Genomic DNA, 17,453 nt, shown 5'->3' with positions numbered 1-17,453 from the left:
GGACTGTTTGGTGGATGAAGAATTGGTTGGGTGTTAGCATCCAGATGGTAGTGGTCAACAGCTAAACATCCAGATGGACATCAGTGACAAGTGGTGTCCCTCAAGGGTCCATATTGGGACCAGTGCCATTTAATATCTTCATCAACAACATAGATAGTGGGATCAAGCGCACCCTCACCAAGTTTGCCAATGACACCAAGCTGAGCGGTGCGGTTGACACGCCTGAGGGACAGGACGCCATCCAGAGGGACCTGGACAAGCTTGAGAAGTGGGCCCATACGAACCTCATAAGGTTCAACAAGGCCAAGCACAAGGTCCTGCATCTGGGTTAGGGACACCCCTGGTATAAATACAGGTTGGGGGGTGAAGAGATTGAGAGCAACCCTGCCGAGGACTTGGGGGTACTGGTGGACGAAAAGCTGGACATGACCTGGCCGTGTGTGCTCACAGCCCAGAAAGCCAACTTTATCCTGGGGGCATCAAAAGAAACATGACCAGCAAGTTGAAGGAGGCAATTCTGCCCCTCTACTCTGCTCTGGTGAGGTCCCACCTGGAGTACTGCATCCAGCTCTGAGGTCCTCAGCACAGAAAACACATGGACTTGTTGGAGCAGGTCCAGGGGAGGGCCACAAAGATGATCTGAGGGCTGGAGCACCTCTCCTATGAAGACAGGCTGAAAGAGTTGGGGTTGTTCAGCCTGGAGAAGGCTCCAGGGAGACCTTAGAGCAGCCTGCCAGTACTTAAAGGGGGCTTATAAGAAAGATGAGGACAAACATTTTAGCAGGGCCTGTTGCAATAGGACAAGGAGTAATGGTTTTAAAATAAAAAAGGGTAGATTCAGACTAGATATAAGGAAGAAATTTTTTACAGTGAGAGCGGTGAAACACTGGAACAGGTTGCCCAGAGAGGTAGTAGATGCCCCATCCCTGAAAATGTTCAAGGCCAGGTTGGACAGGGCTCTGTGCAACCTGATCTAGTTGAAGATGTCCCTGCTGATTACAGGGGAGTTGGACTAGATGGCCTTTAAAGGTCCCTTCCAACGCAAGCTATCCTATGATTCTATGACTGGGGTTCTAGTCATGCAAGCAAGCATCATCTCAACCACAGTTATTTACTTACGTAAGGGAAATGTGTTTTAAATTAAACAAAAAGAGACCCATGAGTAGATTTTTTTTGTGTGCTTCTGTAGTGCTTTATTCCAGGCTGTTTTTCTCCTACAGCAGTTATTGACAGATCTCTGTTCTGGTTCTTACAGATTACAAAAACATACCACTTGAAGGCCCTGATTTGCCTCCCAGATAGGAACCTGCACAGCCCTAAAGCAGGTAAGATTGGAATACATGGACACAAACACCCTTCCACATGCATAGGCTTGTGGAAGTGGGTCTCTCTTAGCACTGATCTCGTTTTGTACACAGTTAAGGCAATACCTGTTTGTGTCATGAGGTATGTACATATATGAGAATACTATATATATATTAATCACTGCTAGATACCTCTGTTTAAGGTTAAATCTTCACATGTTGGATATCAAAGGTGTGTTAAGTGAATGCTGAACTTTCATTAGAAACTCTCAAAATCCTCCTGTGGTGGTATTTGAATTCTAAACTTTTGGCTATACTGTCCACTGTGTCTACTGGCTGGTCACTCATGTCTCAGAATATAAATGTTAATAGCAAACTTACAAATCATTTTTATCTATCAGCAATGCCTGTTGTGGGAGGATTATTGTCTGTTAGATGCAAGTTACCTAAGCTCTTAGCAGGGTTTGTGAATTCTACAGCTTCTCCATTTAAGATCCACAACTAACTGTGGGTGAAAATGAGCAGCAGTCGTTATAAGAAGGATGCCATTCATCAGGATGTTTTGTATTTTCCTGTTTGGTGAGCCACAGATTTATAGATGAGCAATGTATAACTAAAGTGGAGACTGCTGGCAGGAAACCAGAGATTTTAGCAATAATTAGAGGAAAGCTGAAGGTTTTGATATCTGCAGAGGATTCAGGAGGTGTTTTGGAGCATGTGTGGAAGCTCCAGCTAATGTGCATATCCCTTAAAGCAGTTAACAAGGACCCCTAACAGAATTCATGAAAAGTGGAACCTTTAGATCTCAGACTGAAAAGCCTTTCCTATGAAAGAGATAACTTATTCATCGTGTTATATTTCAGCATGTCTGTACATTCAGGAATGCATTTCTACACCATTACTGTTGAATTCATGTTTTCAAAACAAATTAGATTGGAGTCTTTAGCCAGGCTGTGTGCCCTTAGAGTTTACCACTTGCCTGCAGGAAGGGCTTGCTTACAAATAAAGCACCCTGATCAAGTCACATTGCCACATCTCAGACTCCTACTTAAAACCATATTTCTAGGGACAAGTTGTAAGACCAATATTCCTGTATGTGGTACATTGCTGTTTCAATGTCTTGTTCATGCTCCTTTTGTCAAGTATGGGTGAACATCTAAAACATTGCACCATGTAGAGCCCCACATCAGGCCATGGGAAGGGAATCTAAAGTAATACTCAAGTTACAAAGCTGTTCAACACTGGATGTTTAAAATAGGGACCCATTTGACTTTGTACACAATAACACTTGTCACAGGGTTATTACTTTTGCACCTCCATGACAGTGAGTCTCAGGGAGAAGAATTAGCTTTGGTACAGCCTGAAGTTGAGGTTAAAACCAGAAATAGCATTTCATTTTCTGTCATGCTGTTGAAATTGTTACATCCTCCAAAAAGCTGCCAATCTAAATTAAAGCCAAATTAAACGAAGGAATACTTTTTACAGCCAGAAGACAGAAGCTTTAAGAACTACAAATATTTGCCTGCTGTGCATGCACTTTCCCACCATGATGCAAGCAAGGTCTAGACCCTGATGTCCATAACTTATCAATTATCATTCTTCTGAGGGTGAAAATTAACCAGTGCTTAAAAAACATTACAGATCCTTAAAAAAAAACCCCAAAGTCAGCATAATTCAAAATTTTCTTGGCTGCCTTCCTAGCACCAGGAAAGCAAACTGGTGTTTTCTATGTGCAAAGGCATAATTGCAGCAAGAACTTGCATTATTTATTACATTATGGCATCAGCATTTACTTCTGAATACATCAAGTCAAGGCAAAGTGTTAGCTGTCTACAGTGGCAATTTCTTTCTCCTCTTCAGACATCTCCTCAGAGGTGGAAGATTTCTCTCTACAGACAAGGTACTTCACACCTAATGTGTTCTCCAAAGTTACTGGGTCCATTTACATTCAATGGACTTTGCATTAGGTTTTCAGGCCTCGTTTTTAAAAAATATTTTGGTAATACCCCACAGACAATTTCAATATCTGACTCAGGTCACAACAAAGTGGCAACAATAGGTGCTTCACTCTGTTCCCTCTCCCTTACTGCTTGTTCCTGCCACTCTTAACAGTTTCTTTAGTTAAATCTGTTCCCTCATCTGATTCATCTCAGAGAAGTAGTGCAAATCTTTGAGTTGAGATGCTGTACAAACATCCTAGTTTGCACCTTCAGTGTAAAGTGGCGATTTCCAGGCTAAGCTAAGGTGCCTATACAAACTGTATAAGTGAGCTCTGCTTCAAAGCATAAATATGTGTCTGAAGGTATATGTATACTGGAATGCACATTAAAGTTGGGTAATAACATTTGTCAGAATACAAGTTAAAGTTGCTACATAGCCATAGTGTGACATTTTTATGGGCACAGTTTCTAACACTAGAAATTCTTGAAAATCTGCTTACATAGTTTCAGTTCTGCTATTGTATTTGGTCATGCAACACCAGCAATGGGAATACTATAACAAAAAGCTCACAGTCTCAAGACAGAAGCACTGCATAGGCAGGAACATTTTTGTCCACAATTCACCATGCAAATTACACCACTGTAGACATAAGACTAAAACATCAAGTTTCAAGCTCATTAAAGGTATCAGGGAGCTGTATTTTTTGCTGAAATTGATGGCATTTTGACTTTTACCTGTGGCTAGCTGGTCTCTTACTTTCATTCTGTGTTTTCCAACTCCCATCTGTATAGTACTACCTACGAAATGTATAACTCATCACAAATCCAGGCAACTCCCAAACTATATCGCTGTGAAATTCAACCAGCACAAAGTTCCCAGTGGAAGTAAAGTCTCCAACCTTCTCTGTACCACAATAAGGGCCAACTGCAGGTGATGTAGGTCGGCTTCCATCATGTATGAGCAAGTAGTCATAGATGCATCTGTCACTATCTTCCAGCTCAAAGGATAACATTTTGAGAGAGATCTAGAGAAAATACAACCAAAGCACTTTGCTTCCAGGTTATATCCTTTTCTCTTACCCTTTGTATGTAACAAGCACAAATAGTCTAAATTCCTTGTGTGCAGGCACCATTTCTTATTCTGTGTTTGTACAACATCATGATCCCATATTGTAATGCAAATTACTAGCAAATTGTTTGCTTAGTTCATCAGCCCTTGCATTGGAAGTGGAAACAAGAGACAAGATTGATCTTGTATGCTTTAAATTCTTTTCTCTAGAAAAATATAAAAACGGCACCTGTACAATGTTTCAGTTTTCTAGTGGGAACTCTTACCTAGGGATTATTCTGAACAAAGCCTACTGGTATGAGCTAAATTCATAAGAGTTCACATGCACGTGTAAAGGTTTTCCCTTGCTGAATACCTCTGATACCAATAGCCAGCATAAGTTCTTAAACTGGATTTTTGTGTTCAGATTTTTACTCTAAGCATGCCGTTCAAAAAGTGACATTAACAGTTATTATTCTCCAAGGCCAAAAGAGATTACGGTAGAGAACACTGATGAAACCCACAAATTAGTTCATCTGTGCCTTACCTTGTATCCTACTGGAGAACTGATGACCCAGAAGCATGCTTGGTTTTTGGGATATTTATTGGGGTAGTTTGGAGAGGAGATGACTCCATTTGAGTCTGTGAAAGTGTCACCACAATTCACTGAGGAGTAAAGGAGAAAACCAGAGAAAGGCATATTAACAAGAGTATTTTGGCAGTAGAAGTGAGCTTGCTTATATTCTATTGTATTCTTCCTTTAAGCCAAGATAAAGTGTGCTACCATGAAAATTTACTACTGAAATATTTTATTTCTTTGCTTAGTATTTGTATCAGCAGCTGCACTGAAGGAATTAAAACCATGGCTGCTAAATAACCTTTGGAGGACAGGAAACAGCTGCATCTAAAGCTATATCTGTCTTTACAATTGAGTGTTACCATATTAGCATAGCATTCTAACAGTACTAACTTACTGCACTTTCAGAAAAGAATTAGCCCAAGTATTCAAGATTGCATTATCAAGCTAGATCTAATGCTATCTAGAAATGACTCCATCAAGACTAATGCAAAAGGAGTAAAAATGACACATTTCTAAGACTTCTTCAATTTAGGCTTTAAAAAAGTTTGCATTTGAATTTGAAATAAGGCAATAACAAGTTATTTGGGCTACTGCCTTCTAACTCAAAGCATGTTGCAGCACAACAGAATTTTATCCAGCAGTCCATAATGCATTTGTATGTTCATAAAACAGACACCCCTCAAGTGACTCCAGTAAGCACTGTGTTTCATGTAACATAACAAAAGCCTTTAATTCAGAAAGTCTAAGTTATCCAAGGTTAGTATCTCTTCCATTGCATAAAATGCCACAAAACCTCGAATAACATATTGCCCAGATTCTGGCTTTACATCTCATTGGTTGAGATTTCTCATTGAGTTCTGCAGTCTTTGTGCTCTTTGGCTGCACTGCTCCTATTACAGTTGTCGCGTTGTTTTCCGTAGCAATTGCTACGGAAGTGTAAAGAGTAACACAGAAAAAAAACTACTCTGGAGTACATGTTCAAAATTTTCAGTTCTTCCATACAAATACTATTAACGCTGTTCTCCAAGCTCTGTAAAAGAGTGTTCATACCTCTGTTGTAGGAGGCCCTGAATCCTGTGGCTGTAATGCTCTCATCACTTGCAAACTCCACCAGCATTGTCGATCCAGATGCCACTAAGGAGGGCAGTGGCCCCTTCCCACAGTATTTGTCCAGCAAGACAGGGGAATTCTTGCTGTTTCCATTGTAAATTTTTATATAGTCAGAAGAACAGTCCAAAGAGGGTTGGAGATCAAAAGCCTCAAACTGCAGGAAAATCTTCAGAAACAAGAAAGCAGATGTTGGGTTTAATGCTATACGCAGGGAAAGATTCAAACCATCTAATTGTTATGAAGTGAACTAGGACTTCGTATTCATTTTACTATCAATGTATCACTGAAATTTTATTTCTGTATAAAAAGAGCATAAAATTTCACCTAGCTACCCTTTTACTGAGCCTAGTGATTGATGTTTGACTATTGCTTGTCTTTGAAAAGCCATCCAATCTTAACTGGATAAAAGTCAAGTTAAATAATGCATCTGATAGTCTTAAGTCTTATGAAAACTGTTGAGACTGTCTTTTCATTCACTGCGTAACAAAATAAATGCCTTGGTCCACGAAAATGACTCCCAGAGGGTAGTCATAATAATGAAATAATGCTGTGTAGCTTTGACACTATGGTTCAAACCTTTTTTCTCCCAATAAAAATTACCTTACTTTGACGGATGCGGATCAACCACAGGCAGTTGCTATTGTTCGGGTATGGGGATGGGTAATTGACAGAGGAGAAGGAGCCTTTGGCTTTAGGCAACACAGAGCTACAGCAATCTGAAAGGAAGAACCAAATAGCATTGAAGAGAATGAAAATTGCACAAAAATCTTCCAGAAATGCCTGACAAGGCTCTCCAAGCATTTGCAGTCAAGCTTGTAAAAGAGAAATGAATTATAATGCTTACAATTGTGTTGATGTTCCTAGTGTAAAAGTTATTCAAAACCTGCAAGTGAAATAAAGCTAGTTAAGGTACTTATCTGCTTCAGCTACTGATTTTTATTTTTTTTTTTAAAGACAGTAGGGCTTCAGTCACATGTTTTAGTTTCCTAAAAAAGGCCTGGATCTTTCATGAACCTCGTTAACCTCAATCACAGGAGTAATTTCAATGACATCAGTACATCAATTCCCATAAGCAAGTGTGTGTGTATTCATAAATGTATGCAAAAATCAAGCTTGATTCTGTCAAAGCAAAGAGGCAGAGGGTACTGAAGTCGAGCTACAGACCTAGTGACTAGTAAACAAAGTCTGATCTCATCTGTCTTTCTACATGTAGTCTTCATTTATTGCACTATGTGTAACTCCCCAAATTACAAAATACAAATATATTACATCTGAACATATGAATTTGACATTTTTCTCTTACTCTCTACATTCTGTGAGACAACCAGACATTTTGTCCTTTTTTTAGGAGTTTCAATTTAGCCCTTTTCTTCCAAAACATACAGATCTAATTATGAAATTACATAATAATAGTATTGAAATGTGATTAATTCCCAGTTCCACTATCAAGAATAAGTATCATTAAATACTTGTTATCACTATCTTTGAGACCATGACAGTTAAATTGTAAGCTTGTCTTTTCTGAAGTTAAGAATTTGGGAGGAACCATTCTCAGCCACAATTTCTGTACGTAACTATCCAAGTGAAGGAATGCTGATTCCCACTAATTATGGATGTTTATTTAACAAAGTTCTAACACAATTCAAAGCAGAACTTGGTATGCTAATATTTAGTCCATGTTAATGTTTCTTGCTGTTTGAGTGGAAACTAACTGAATAACTCTCAGAAAAGTCAAATACTGTATAAATCAATTAGCCTACGTGCTGGGAGTCAAGGCAAAACCCATGCATTGCAGGAGCACATCTGGTGTTTTACCTGTGTTTTGTGCATCTCAACTGAAGACTTCCTGCTACAGAGGAATGCTAGTTATTTCTAGACCTTAAGATACCACAGTGATGAGTTAAGAAATGGATGGGGCAAGGAAGTAGATAACTATACAAAAAGCCTGGGGAATTCCCCTCAAAGAGATGTTCTGATTAGCCTAAATGGTACCCATGCTTACAGCCCTGCTGCCATTTTCTAATTGAAAGAAATCACAAACCTGCTGTCACTGCTGATGCACATGACTAAGCTATCATCATGGCTGAGGATAGCTTAACATACTTTGCAACCCTCAGAGCTTTCCTGAAATAAGAAGCTGACAGAGGTAGCAACCATGATTCCTCTGATGGGTTTTGTTTATGTCAAAGAGCAGGGACTAGGTAAGGATAACTCAGAACGACAGTGGATTATTGAAAGCAAGTTGTCCTTTCCAAGAAGGCAGTGGCTTGGCACAGGTCTGTTTCCAGATGGATATCAGCCCTCTTGTAGGGCGAGGGAGAGGTGTATTGAAAGGACTGTGGGCTGAGTTGCTTTGGGGGATGTCTGACAGTGCCTACAGACATCAGCTGTATAAGGATTCACATGCCTTCTACAGCACTTACTGCACTTGTAGAGCTTGTTGATTTTAGCTACATCCAAGTTACTCAGCCCTTCTCTCTGCCCAATGGGTATAGAGGGGTCAGGAACTGGTACAATAGTTGGTTTCCCTGGAGTGCTGGAGAAATCATACCTGTAGAAATAAGGAAATCACATTTGTAGATAATTTCTTCTAAACAGTGAGGTTCTCTAACTGCATAATCATACTCATGTAACCACATGCACAAAATTTCAATGGAAAAGGGCAAGAAGCTTCTCAGACCCCAGTTTGTCTTCCCTGAAGAGGACCAGCATGGCAGCCATTTTGTGTGCAGCAGTTGAAAGCAAGAAAAAAAGCTGCATTGTCCCGAGAGGACAGCTTTCACCAATGTCTTGGCAAAATGAACTGAATCCCACCTTCATGGTTCCAGAGGCAGAGGAGCAGAAGTAGTTCTCAGTTACTAATTGTTTGTTTGCTATCTGCAATTTCCTGCCTCCTGTTAGACAAATTTTATTTCACAGTTTTGTTCCAAAGTTGTTACTTTCTAGTGGAGATAAAGGAGAAGGTACATGGTACAAGCTTGTACATTATGGACTAAAATACAATGATAAGACAGTGTTCCCAGATGAATATGAGGCAGCACACATCTTAATGATATAAAAAAATTACATCTTTCTTCTCTCTGTACCTAAATATTGTTGTCTATGATCAGCTGTTACTACATTAATGAAATCATTTAGACTTCAGATCTGCTTTCGATCAGTGACTCAGAGTTAGACTTTGGACCATAGCAATGTCAAAGGCCTCTAGCAAGAGAAAGGAATACAGTGAAAAAAACATTGTCCTATTTTTTTTATTCTATCCATATCAACTCTGTTTTCCAGGAATCCTGCTGACAAAGGAAGTATGTTCACCCTTAATATGTCCATTCACTCAGTTTTAAATGAACAGCAAGCCATTCCCTTCACAGAGAAATTTCTTCTTCCTAGGTCTGAGCAGAAGGTCTGAAAGCTGTTTGTTCCTTTGAAAAGACATCCCGAAAACAACTTACGCGCCATAGTGCATCACTGAAGAGTAGTCATAAGGAAGGCCCAGATTTTTGGAATTCACTTTTCCAAAGTTCCCTTGTTCTCCTGTAAGATAGGAAAGCAACATTTCAGTCAGAACAATTATTACTGTACTAATAGTACACTGTTTCCTGCCATAATCCTAAGAGTAACTTAGGATACAAATATGAGATCTTGGATCTATCAAAACCACCAGAGTCTTCTGAAGCCAAGGGGAACCTATTTTCACTCAGCCTAGTAAGTTTCAGAATATAAACCGAATCAAATAAGTCAAAGTTTTGATATAACCAATGAATCCATTCCAGTCTTCAAGTAAAGATATCCGTCTGTCCGTCTTCATTAGAGGGTCTCCAAATATATTTCAGTGCCTTATCTTGAACATTATAAGCATCTGACATATGTCCCCAAAGCCACATCCATACATTGAGAGGGAAATCTGGCTGACCACCTAGATCAAAAATTCAGAGGTGTGTGGGGGTGACCACCAACCTGTCTCGCTGAGTCCTTCCACCAAAGGGTTATAAGACCACAAAAGAAAGGGATACAGTTTGCCTGTTACTTGCCCAAAAGGACATGTTATCAGCCATGTTCTGGCTTTGTCACTGGTCAAACTCATCAACAGTGACTACAGTGAAGTGATATGACTTGCATGAAGCAAGGGGACTCAGTAAGATCAGCTAGAAACATTCTGTCTGAATATAGTTGTTGAGCATCTCATCACTTTGTCTTTTCAGCCTTAAAAAGCCCATATGAGGTAAGAAAGCATTACAGTGATACAGGACTGGGGCTCAGAGACAGAGACTGGAATTTGTGTTACCTAGCTTTATTTCTCTAGGTTAGGCACTGAAGCTATTCATCAAGGTTCCCAAGAGAGTCAGAGGAGGAGAGACAGACACACACAGTTGGAGGGAGTTTCATCTGAAGGCACCTATTTCTCTCCATTGACTGGACAGCACGAACACAAATTGCACCCTGGGTCTCTTGTCCACGGTAAGACAGGCGAGCAAGCAGGGGGCTGAATGCAGTCAGCCTGGCCTTGAGGCTAATGCCCTAACCACCGAGCACTCCTATCCAGTCCAACATCTGTACCTTCATTATTGTAACTAGTGGTTTGTAAACCACAAACCATCTGGATAAGAGCTCAGTGTTGGATGCTTGACAGAAAAATCTCTGGAGTCTGCACAACTTGGCTGGCAAGCTTGCAATCAGAGACAGTCTCTTCCAGTAATGTCCCTCAGCACTGGTCCCAGTGAGGGCTAGGACATGCAAAGAGAAGCTTCAAAATCCTGAATTACAGAAAGTCTGGGAATAAACATGACTTTGGAGCTTTTCATAGCTCAGAAACTCAGTTAAGGCTCAAATGGGTTCTCAACAGCATTGGCTTTCCTGACTCTGTTAGGTTTTTATCTCAATTCCTCTTATCTGCTATACCGACTTCAGAAAGAATTATCAGCTAGTGCACAGCTTCTTTTGAGGTGATGAACAGAGAACAGAGTTCAAATGCAGTGAAACATTTAAGCGTATGGCTACTGTTTGGCACATAGGTGCTTTGCTGAATTGGTTTGCTAAAAAAGAAAAAGTAACAGCAGCCTGGCTGGACAGAGGCCTTGCCAGCAAACTAATATCTGCCTCATCACAGGCCAGAGAGATTTGGCTGTCTAGACCAGCACATGTGTGGGGACTTCACCCATCTTTTCCACTCTAAAAGAAAAAAATGTATCTCTGCCAGAATCCAAGTGTAATGTCTCCGAAGAGCTGAAAAGGAAGCTTTGGCTAAAGACTCTGAATACAGTTTTTTTTCCCCAAAATTTTGGGAAAAACAAGCTGAGTTTCAAGTAGCTAAGTGGACAGCAACTGATCAGGCTGCATTTTGTCAAAACAAAGAAGTAGGATGACTTCCAAGGTAAATTGCTGGGTAAAAACAAAACCCAAACATCCACAGTACTGCAGCCCTGGCGAGAGAAAAACAGTTTGTGTGGGAGAGCTGGGAAGCTGCACAAGGTCTTGAGGTCTTGTTCTGCACCACTGAGGTCAGGGGGAACTCTGCCATCAGTGCTGTTAACAGCACAGGAGATGTACATTAACAGTCCATAAGAACATAGCTGTATTCCTCCATTTCCTTTTTCCTGCATATCTTTGCATTTTTTTCCTACAGTGCTTGTGCTGCACACACTCTGCATTCTAACTCCCTTGCCATGCCAGTCTTCTCAGCCTCTACTCCTGGTGAATGCTGTTAGAACACTGAAGATGTACCCCATCTCCTTTTGCATAGTCTTGTCTTCTTCACCTCTTCCTCCTCCTTTATCCTTTCATGATACCATGCCTGAATCAGAGCTTGGTTACATCCGTATCCTTTAGGAATGACAACATCTGAAGCTGTGGACTTACCCCTGCAAAACCAGTGCAAGATTTTATGTGTGTCTAGTGTTTTTGGTATAACTTCATGTTTTCAACTCCTCTTTCCTAGCACATCTTTTGCTAGGATTTCAAACATGGCACACCATTGTTGTGTAATGGCAAACAATTCATAGCAAAATTACACCTTAACCCTAGAGCTGAAACCTCAATAAAGAACAGCACAAATAGAATTTACTTAGGATATCATGGGAATAGCTGAAAAAAAGTTTGGAGAACAGTATGTTAGGAATTTGCAATAAAAACAATCAAGTTCCATCTGGAGAAAAAGACATATCTATTTTCAGCTGTACATGACACTGAAGAGTTGAATACATTGTCTGTTGAAAAGAGTTACTAGAATTTGGTATTCAATTGTCCAGCCTCATTTACTCTTATTTCCTATAATGAACCAAGTACAGTATTATCTTTTTACAGTGGTTGTGGGCTGTCCAGCTCTCATAGCTGTCAGACAAGTGATTCCTCACATCCTTTCTTCCCCTACCTTCCTTTTATGTACCACTTTCTCACTTTCCCTGGGACCTCCTACCATTCTGTCTGCCCTCTCCAGAGCCTGGAGCTCTGTGTATGCCCCATGTTCCCAGCACACAGATCAAGGGCACATGCCCAAACTATTCATCCTGCATTCCTTTCCTTAAATAACATTCACCTGTTTTCCCCCTGCAGATCTACCAGTCCTGATTGCTCCCCATTGCTCCTTCTTTTCATGGTGGTGTGTATTATTCTCTCCTCAAGGAGGAAATAATTGCAGTCCTTCCTCTTGCATCATGCCAGGTCCCAGAATTTTGCACATGCTAGCAGTTGCATGTGCTTCCATTCTCTCTGCATTGAGTCCCTTGTTCATCTACATTTCAGGCTATGTGCATTTCACTCACTGTCACTGCCAAGAGACCTACCTGCTGCTTCCCTATTTCCATGGCTTTCCGTGAGACAGAGTTGCTGTGCGATTCCCCACCATGATCTCTGAATATCCCATTTGACCCCCCCACCTCAGCTAAAAGTCCCCTAGCCTTGCCTCCTGGCTAAGTCTTTGCAACAACATTTTGCATTCCTGATGATCTTGGTATTTTGGAGATAAGGTGAGTCTGGCTCAAGATGGCAATCAATATAAGAATGTAGAGCTACTTTTAGGTGGCTTCTGCCTTGGAGGACCACACTAATGTAGGTGTAGCCACAGAAATTCCCCTAGTACAAAAAACACTGAATGAGAAATTCTGTCACACTGAATGTGCTGCTGCAATTCAGCCAGCGTCATCATGATTTATTTGCATTGCTGTTCACAGAAGAAGCGTTCTCCTTTATCTGAAAGTATACGTTTTCTCTTAAGATTTAGTGAACATACCTGCCACAATGTGTTCCCACATAATTTTGACGAACCTGTCCCGATCACTGCGTGCCTGTTCATGGATGAAACCCAGGGCGTGGTTCATTTCATGCTGAATTGCTCCTTTATCCATGCAACCATTTTTCACCAGGCCTACTGCTTGACGTCCTCCAATTTTTCCAAAGAAAGACCAGCAGCTAAGAATGGGCAATCAATAACCAAAATGATCACATTCAACAAATACAAAGAAATACACCATGGGGCTCCAGATGTGCAGCCACAGAAGGGGGCATGCAAATAGTTACTGGCATGAGATATCTAGCCTTCCGAAAGCTGCCAAACTGCACAGGGGTAGAAATAAAGCCTTTGTGATGAGTATGGCAAATTTTAAAACAGTAAAATGACTATATCAAAGTAAGATGAAGCAGTTTAAGTAGCTAAGCAAAGAACCTGAAACAATTACACTTCTTTACATTTTTACAAAGTTAAGGAAAATATCTCATTTTGAATTATACTCCATTAAGTCTACACACACTTATTCCTGCGATCTATTAACTGATGTAACTACCAGTATATCTAAAGAAAAATTGCACTGAATTTTGACTCCTAGGGTAAAAAAAGGCAATTACTTAAATCCAGATCAAAACAGAAAATAAGCTGAAAGACCTTTTGAGTGCTTCCACTCTCAGGAGACAGGGAGCTTACCTCTGCCCACGTTCAACATACACATAGTCTGTTTCCGTAGTGCGATTTACAAACTGCACACAGGTCAGCGTGGAGATCTCTTGCAGAGCATCAGCAATCCAAGACCTCTCTGTCAATGCTAGAAAGAGAAAGGGGCCAGGAGAAATCTTCCTTGGTTAATCAAAACCAAGGTGCATTGATGGGATGCATTCCTTTAAAACTTCACAGCACTCGTTAGCTTTTTATCATCCAAGTATAATAAAAAAAGGGCACAGAGTCTTCATAGATCTTCAAGTTGATTGGACTTTTAAGGGGAGATGTAAGAATTATAGCTGGTCCTTATGCATATTCTATAGGACACAGCTGATAGAAAGGAAATATTGGCATTGTTTCTTCCATTAGACAGAATGGAAAAAATGAAACAGGTTCAGATACAAATAATTGGATTAAAGTATCCCAAATGAGCCATCTGAGCGTAGCTAAGCACCAGAAACCTATTTTGTTTATCAGAGATAACAAATGTCTGCTACACACCCCTTGGAATCACTTGAGAGCCAGTGTTCAGAGGCTCTGAAGATCACAGTGTTTCTATTCAGGTACCAAATAAATATCAGAGTGTTTATCTACTTTTGAACATTTTGGCCTAATTTGGCTTCCTCAATTATGAATCATCTACAACTGATTTGTATCTCAATTTCCTCATCTTTAAAGTTTGGAGAGACAGAAGTAGATGGAATAACCCTCACCTAACCACAAGAGTATATGCTGCAGTTCTGGAAGGACGCAGGCAGAGGAGCAGCCTAGATAATGCAAAGATTGGGCTTTCCTCAGCTCAAATAACACAGATTCCCTTTCCCCAGAAACAGGAATCAGGCACAGGCTGTATTTCACTTCCATGCCATTTTCTCTCAAGGTAAGATCTTTTAAGAAGGGTCTGAACAGAAGCCTCAGACCAGAGAAGCCTCAGCAGGGGAGAGATGGAAGACCTGCACAGCCCTTATGAAGTCTTCTGGAAGAAAATTTTCTAGATTAAGGCATCAGTCCTGAGGCTTTTGCACAGGATAGAGCCTGTTGATTGACTAGAGGGAAATAAGGGAAAAAAATATCTCCAAGGATTTTTCCTCCATTTTTGCCTCTACAGGATTTCTAGTGCAGGAATATTTCTATGAGAGATTTGAAAGAAAATTACAGCGTTCAAAAAAGTGCTCCTAGCGGCAATCTTGACAAAAATATGTTCATAATGCGAACAAATTGTATTACTTCTGTACATGCTAAATATCAAAGTGCATTATTTTTTTTTGAGCTAATATTTGTAATTAGAATTAATTAGCTGGTATTTATATAACAACTACTGCCCAAGTAACCACATATTTTAGTGTCTGTAACTGAAATGCTTGGAGTCTTAGCAAAACTACCACAGGGCTAACAGATTAGCAAAAGAGACATGTCAATAAATTCTCATTTGGACAAAGATTGCTTTTGGTGCATGAAACAGAAACATAAAATAACAGAGAGTATAGGGACGGGAAGATTAATGCTAACTTTAGAGCATCCATTTCCATACACTCACAGAAATCAGAAGAGATGTTAATTGGAACCTTGACTAGTCCGTCTTGGGACTTGGGCCATAAACAACTCTCACAGTTAATTGCACTGCGTCGTCCTCTTTTCAAGAGGATGTCTCCTTCATACACAGCTATTTCGCTACCTGGCAGATGAAGAAAATAAAAAACACATAAGGCGGTGAGAAAGCAACTAACCAAGCTTTTGTACCTTTGGAAATTTCTTTCATTGAAGTTAACTTCCCAATAATGTGAAAAAGGATTAGTAAATTAAGACTGAGTGAATCTAGCATTCACCATATGCTAAGACTGGTTAGGTCTGCCTTGCTTCCTGGATAGAAAAGATTAATATTAATATCACAGTGCAGATGTAATCAAAGTCATGACTAAATATATTTATATATAAATATATAAATAGCTTTGAGAGCCTTCAGAGTGGAAGGCTAAGTATTATAAGTCATTGCTCTCTTCATTAGAGCTTGTGAGTTGAAGAAAAACCAAAACTGACCTCTATAAAAAATGGGATGAATCATACAAAAGAAATTATTATTTTTATCATGCACATTGAATGCATGCAAGCTGGTAATTTCCAGGTTAACTGTTAATTTGACATAAGACATTGTGACATGCTTCTCAGTTTGGACTCCAAAATACTTGGAATACATTTCTCACAGACAAGAGCTATTGGTTATTATGCCAGAAATGTACAATAGTCTTGGGTACAGCAGACAGGGAAGTGCCTTATATCACATAGGAAAGAAACCAAAGTGAAAAGTATGCTGATTTGCTGAGGCTACATATGGAAAGGAACATTCCACATAGCAATTGCTCAATAAGTCGTCTTAATTTCTTTATTGTGACAGCATGAATAATGCTCACGCTGAATGCGACTTTAAAACACATCTGAATTCTGTAAATTGTTTTCCACTAGTGCTGGAAAATATTTTCAAAGAGAAAAATCTACTGAATAATGAGAATGAAGTATAAAGCAGCAGCCCCACCAAAACCTACAGTTATTTATATAATTACAATCACACTCACCTAAGTCATTGTTTCTTGTAGCTATCTGCAAAAAAAAAAAGGCATATCTTTTAATACATGCTTATCTCCATAGCAGAAAACTTCTATCATGTAGAATCACAGCAGTAAAAGTTTGTAACTAATTTTAAGATAGAGCAACTCAGCAGCAGCAATGTAAATTCTCAACATCTGAGAGCAGGGACACACCTGGACAGGTTTACTTAGTGCAAAGCTATAGAGAAATGCTAAATGAGTTGGCAGAAGAAAGTACTTCATCTTCAGGTTTCCAAGATGATCTTCTCTGCTCTGCAGCTCCGTTCTCAAAGCTGTGGTTAGTTTACTTGGGGCAAGTTTTATGGGAAAGCTGCTGCTGTTGTTAACAAGTGTAACAAAATTAGATAACAAGAAGAATTTTCACGAAACAAACAAGCTGCAGGACCTCTCAAGAGAATTTCCAGTCTCTCATTTCTTATTTATCTTCCGAAAACAGAGGAAGTGGAGCAATAGGAAAGAAAATCCAGCAACGTCAAAGTGACTCATCTTTAATTCTAAGAAGAACCCATGATCTGCTGCAGGTCCCCTCACTGCGGACCAACGGACAGGATATCCGGTAGCAGTCTGTTTATAGCAAAACTCAATGTCAAGGAACTCTTTGATCCATCCACACTGAATACCTGTCCTAGAAACTCCTTAGCTTGCTGCCAGGAGCCACCCTGCTCTGCAGACCCTGTCTCCTCTGCGCACAGCTCTCAGCCAGGCACTGCTGGCCAGGAGGACTGGAAATCTGTTGGAGCCAGAGATGAATCCCATTGTTGGTTGAAACTGTTTTTCCAATATGGTATCTTGCAATATAATCCTCACTGGCAGTGACTGCATCTCTTTCTGGAGTCTACAAATAAATAAAACCACCAGCTCCCAGAGTTTTTGTTTCCCACCTTCTGGGAAGCCCTCCTTCCTTTGATGTCCAGGAATAGAAACAAGCCTAGAAAGGCAGGCTGAAT

The 17,453-nt window shown here is 40.1% G+C and overlaps 1 protein-coding gene across 1 annotated transcript in view; it reads right to left on the bottom strand.

Annotated features, from left to right (window-relative positions):
- The window catches only part of LOC104162061 (embryonic protein UVS.2-like), a gene marked incomplete at its 3' end in the record, with an annotated part of 18,637 nt that extends 1,909 nt beyond the window's left edge, over positions 1-16,728 (bottom strand). Inside the window, exons 1-13 of the mRNA XM_009700707.1 lie at positions 16,660-16,728; positions 16,474-16,498; positions 15,441-15,578; positions 13,892-14,009; positions 13,205-13,383; positions 9,432-9,513; positions 8,406-8,533; positions 6,583-6,698; positions 5,923-6,148; positions 4,840-4,958; positions 4,043-4,269; positions 1,271-1,316; positions 179-470 (exon numbers count right to left, since the gene is read on the bottom strand). Coding sequence (XP_009699009.1) covers positions 179-470; positions 1,271-1,316; positions 4,043-4,269; positions 4,840-4,958; positions 5,923-6,148; positions 6,583-6,698; positions 8,406-8,533; positions 9,432-9,513; positions 13,205-13,383; positions 13,892-14,009; positions 15,441-15,578; positions 16,474-16,498; positions 16,660-16,728 — 1,765 coding nt within the window. The remainder of the gene's footprint in view (positions 1-178; positions 471-1,270; positions 1,317-4,042; positions 4,270-4,839; positions 4,959-5,922; positions 6,149-6,582; positions 6,699-8,405; positions 8,534-9,431; positions 9,514-13,204; positions 13,384-13,891; positions 14,010-15,440; positions 15,579-16,473; positions 16,499-16,659) is intronic.
- Between the last annotated feature and the right edge of the window lie 725 nt (positions 16,729-17,453).

This window comes from Cariama cristata, unplaced genomic scaffold, assembly GCF_000690535.1.
Source record: "Cariama cristata isolate BGI_N322 unplaced genomic scaffold, ASM69053v1 scaffold7985, whole genome shotgun sequence".
Classification (NCBI taxonomy): Eukaryota; Metazoa; Chordata; class Aves; order Cariamiformes; family Cariamidae; genus Cariama; species Cariama cristata.
Note: the sequence above shows the minus strand (reverse complement) of the source record. Positions and strands in the feature narration are given on the sequence as shown.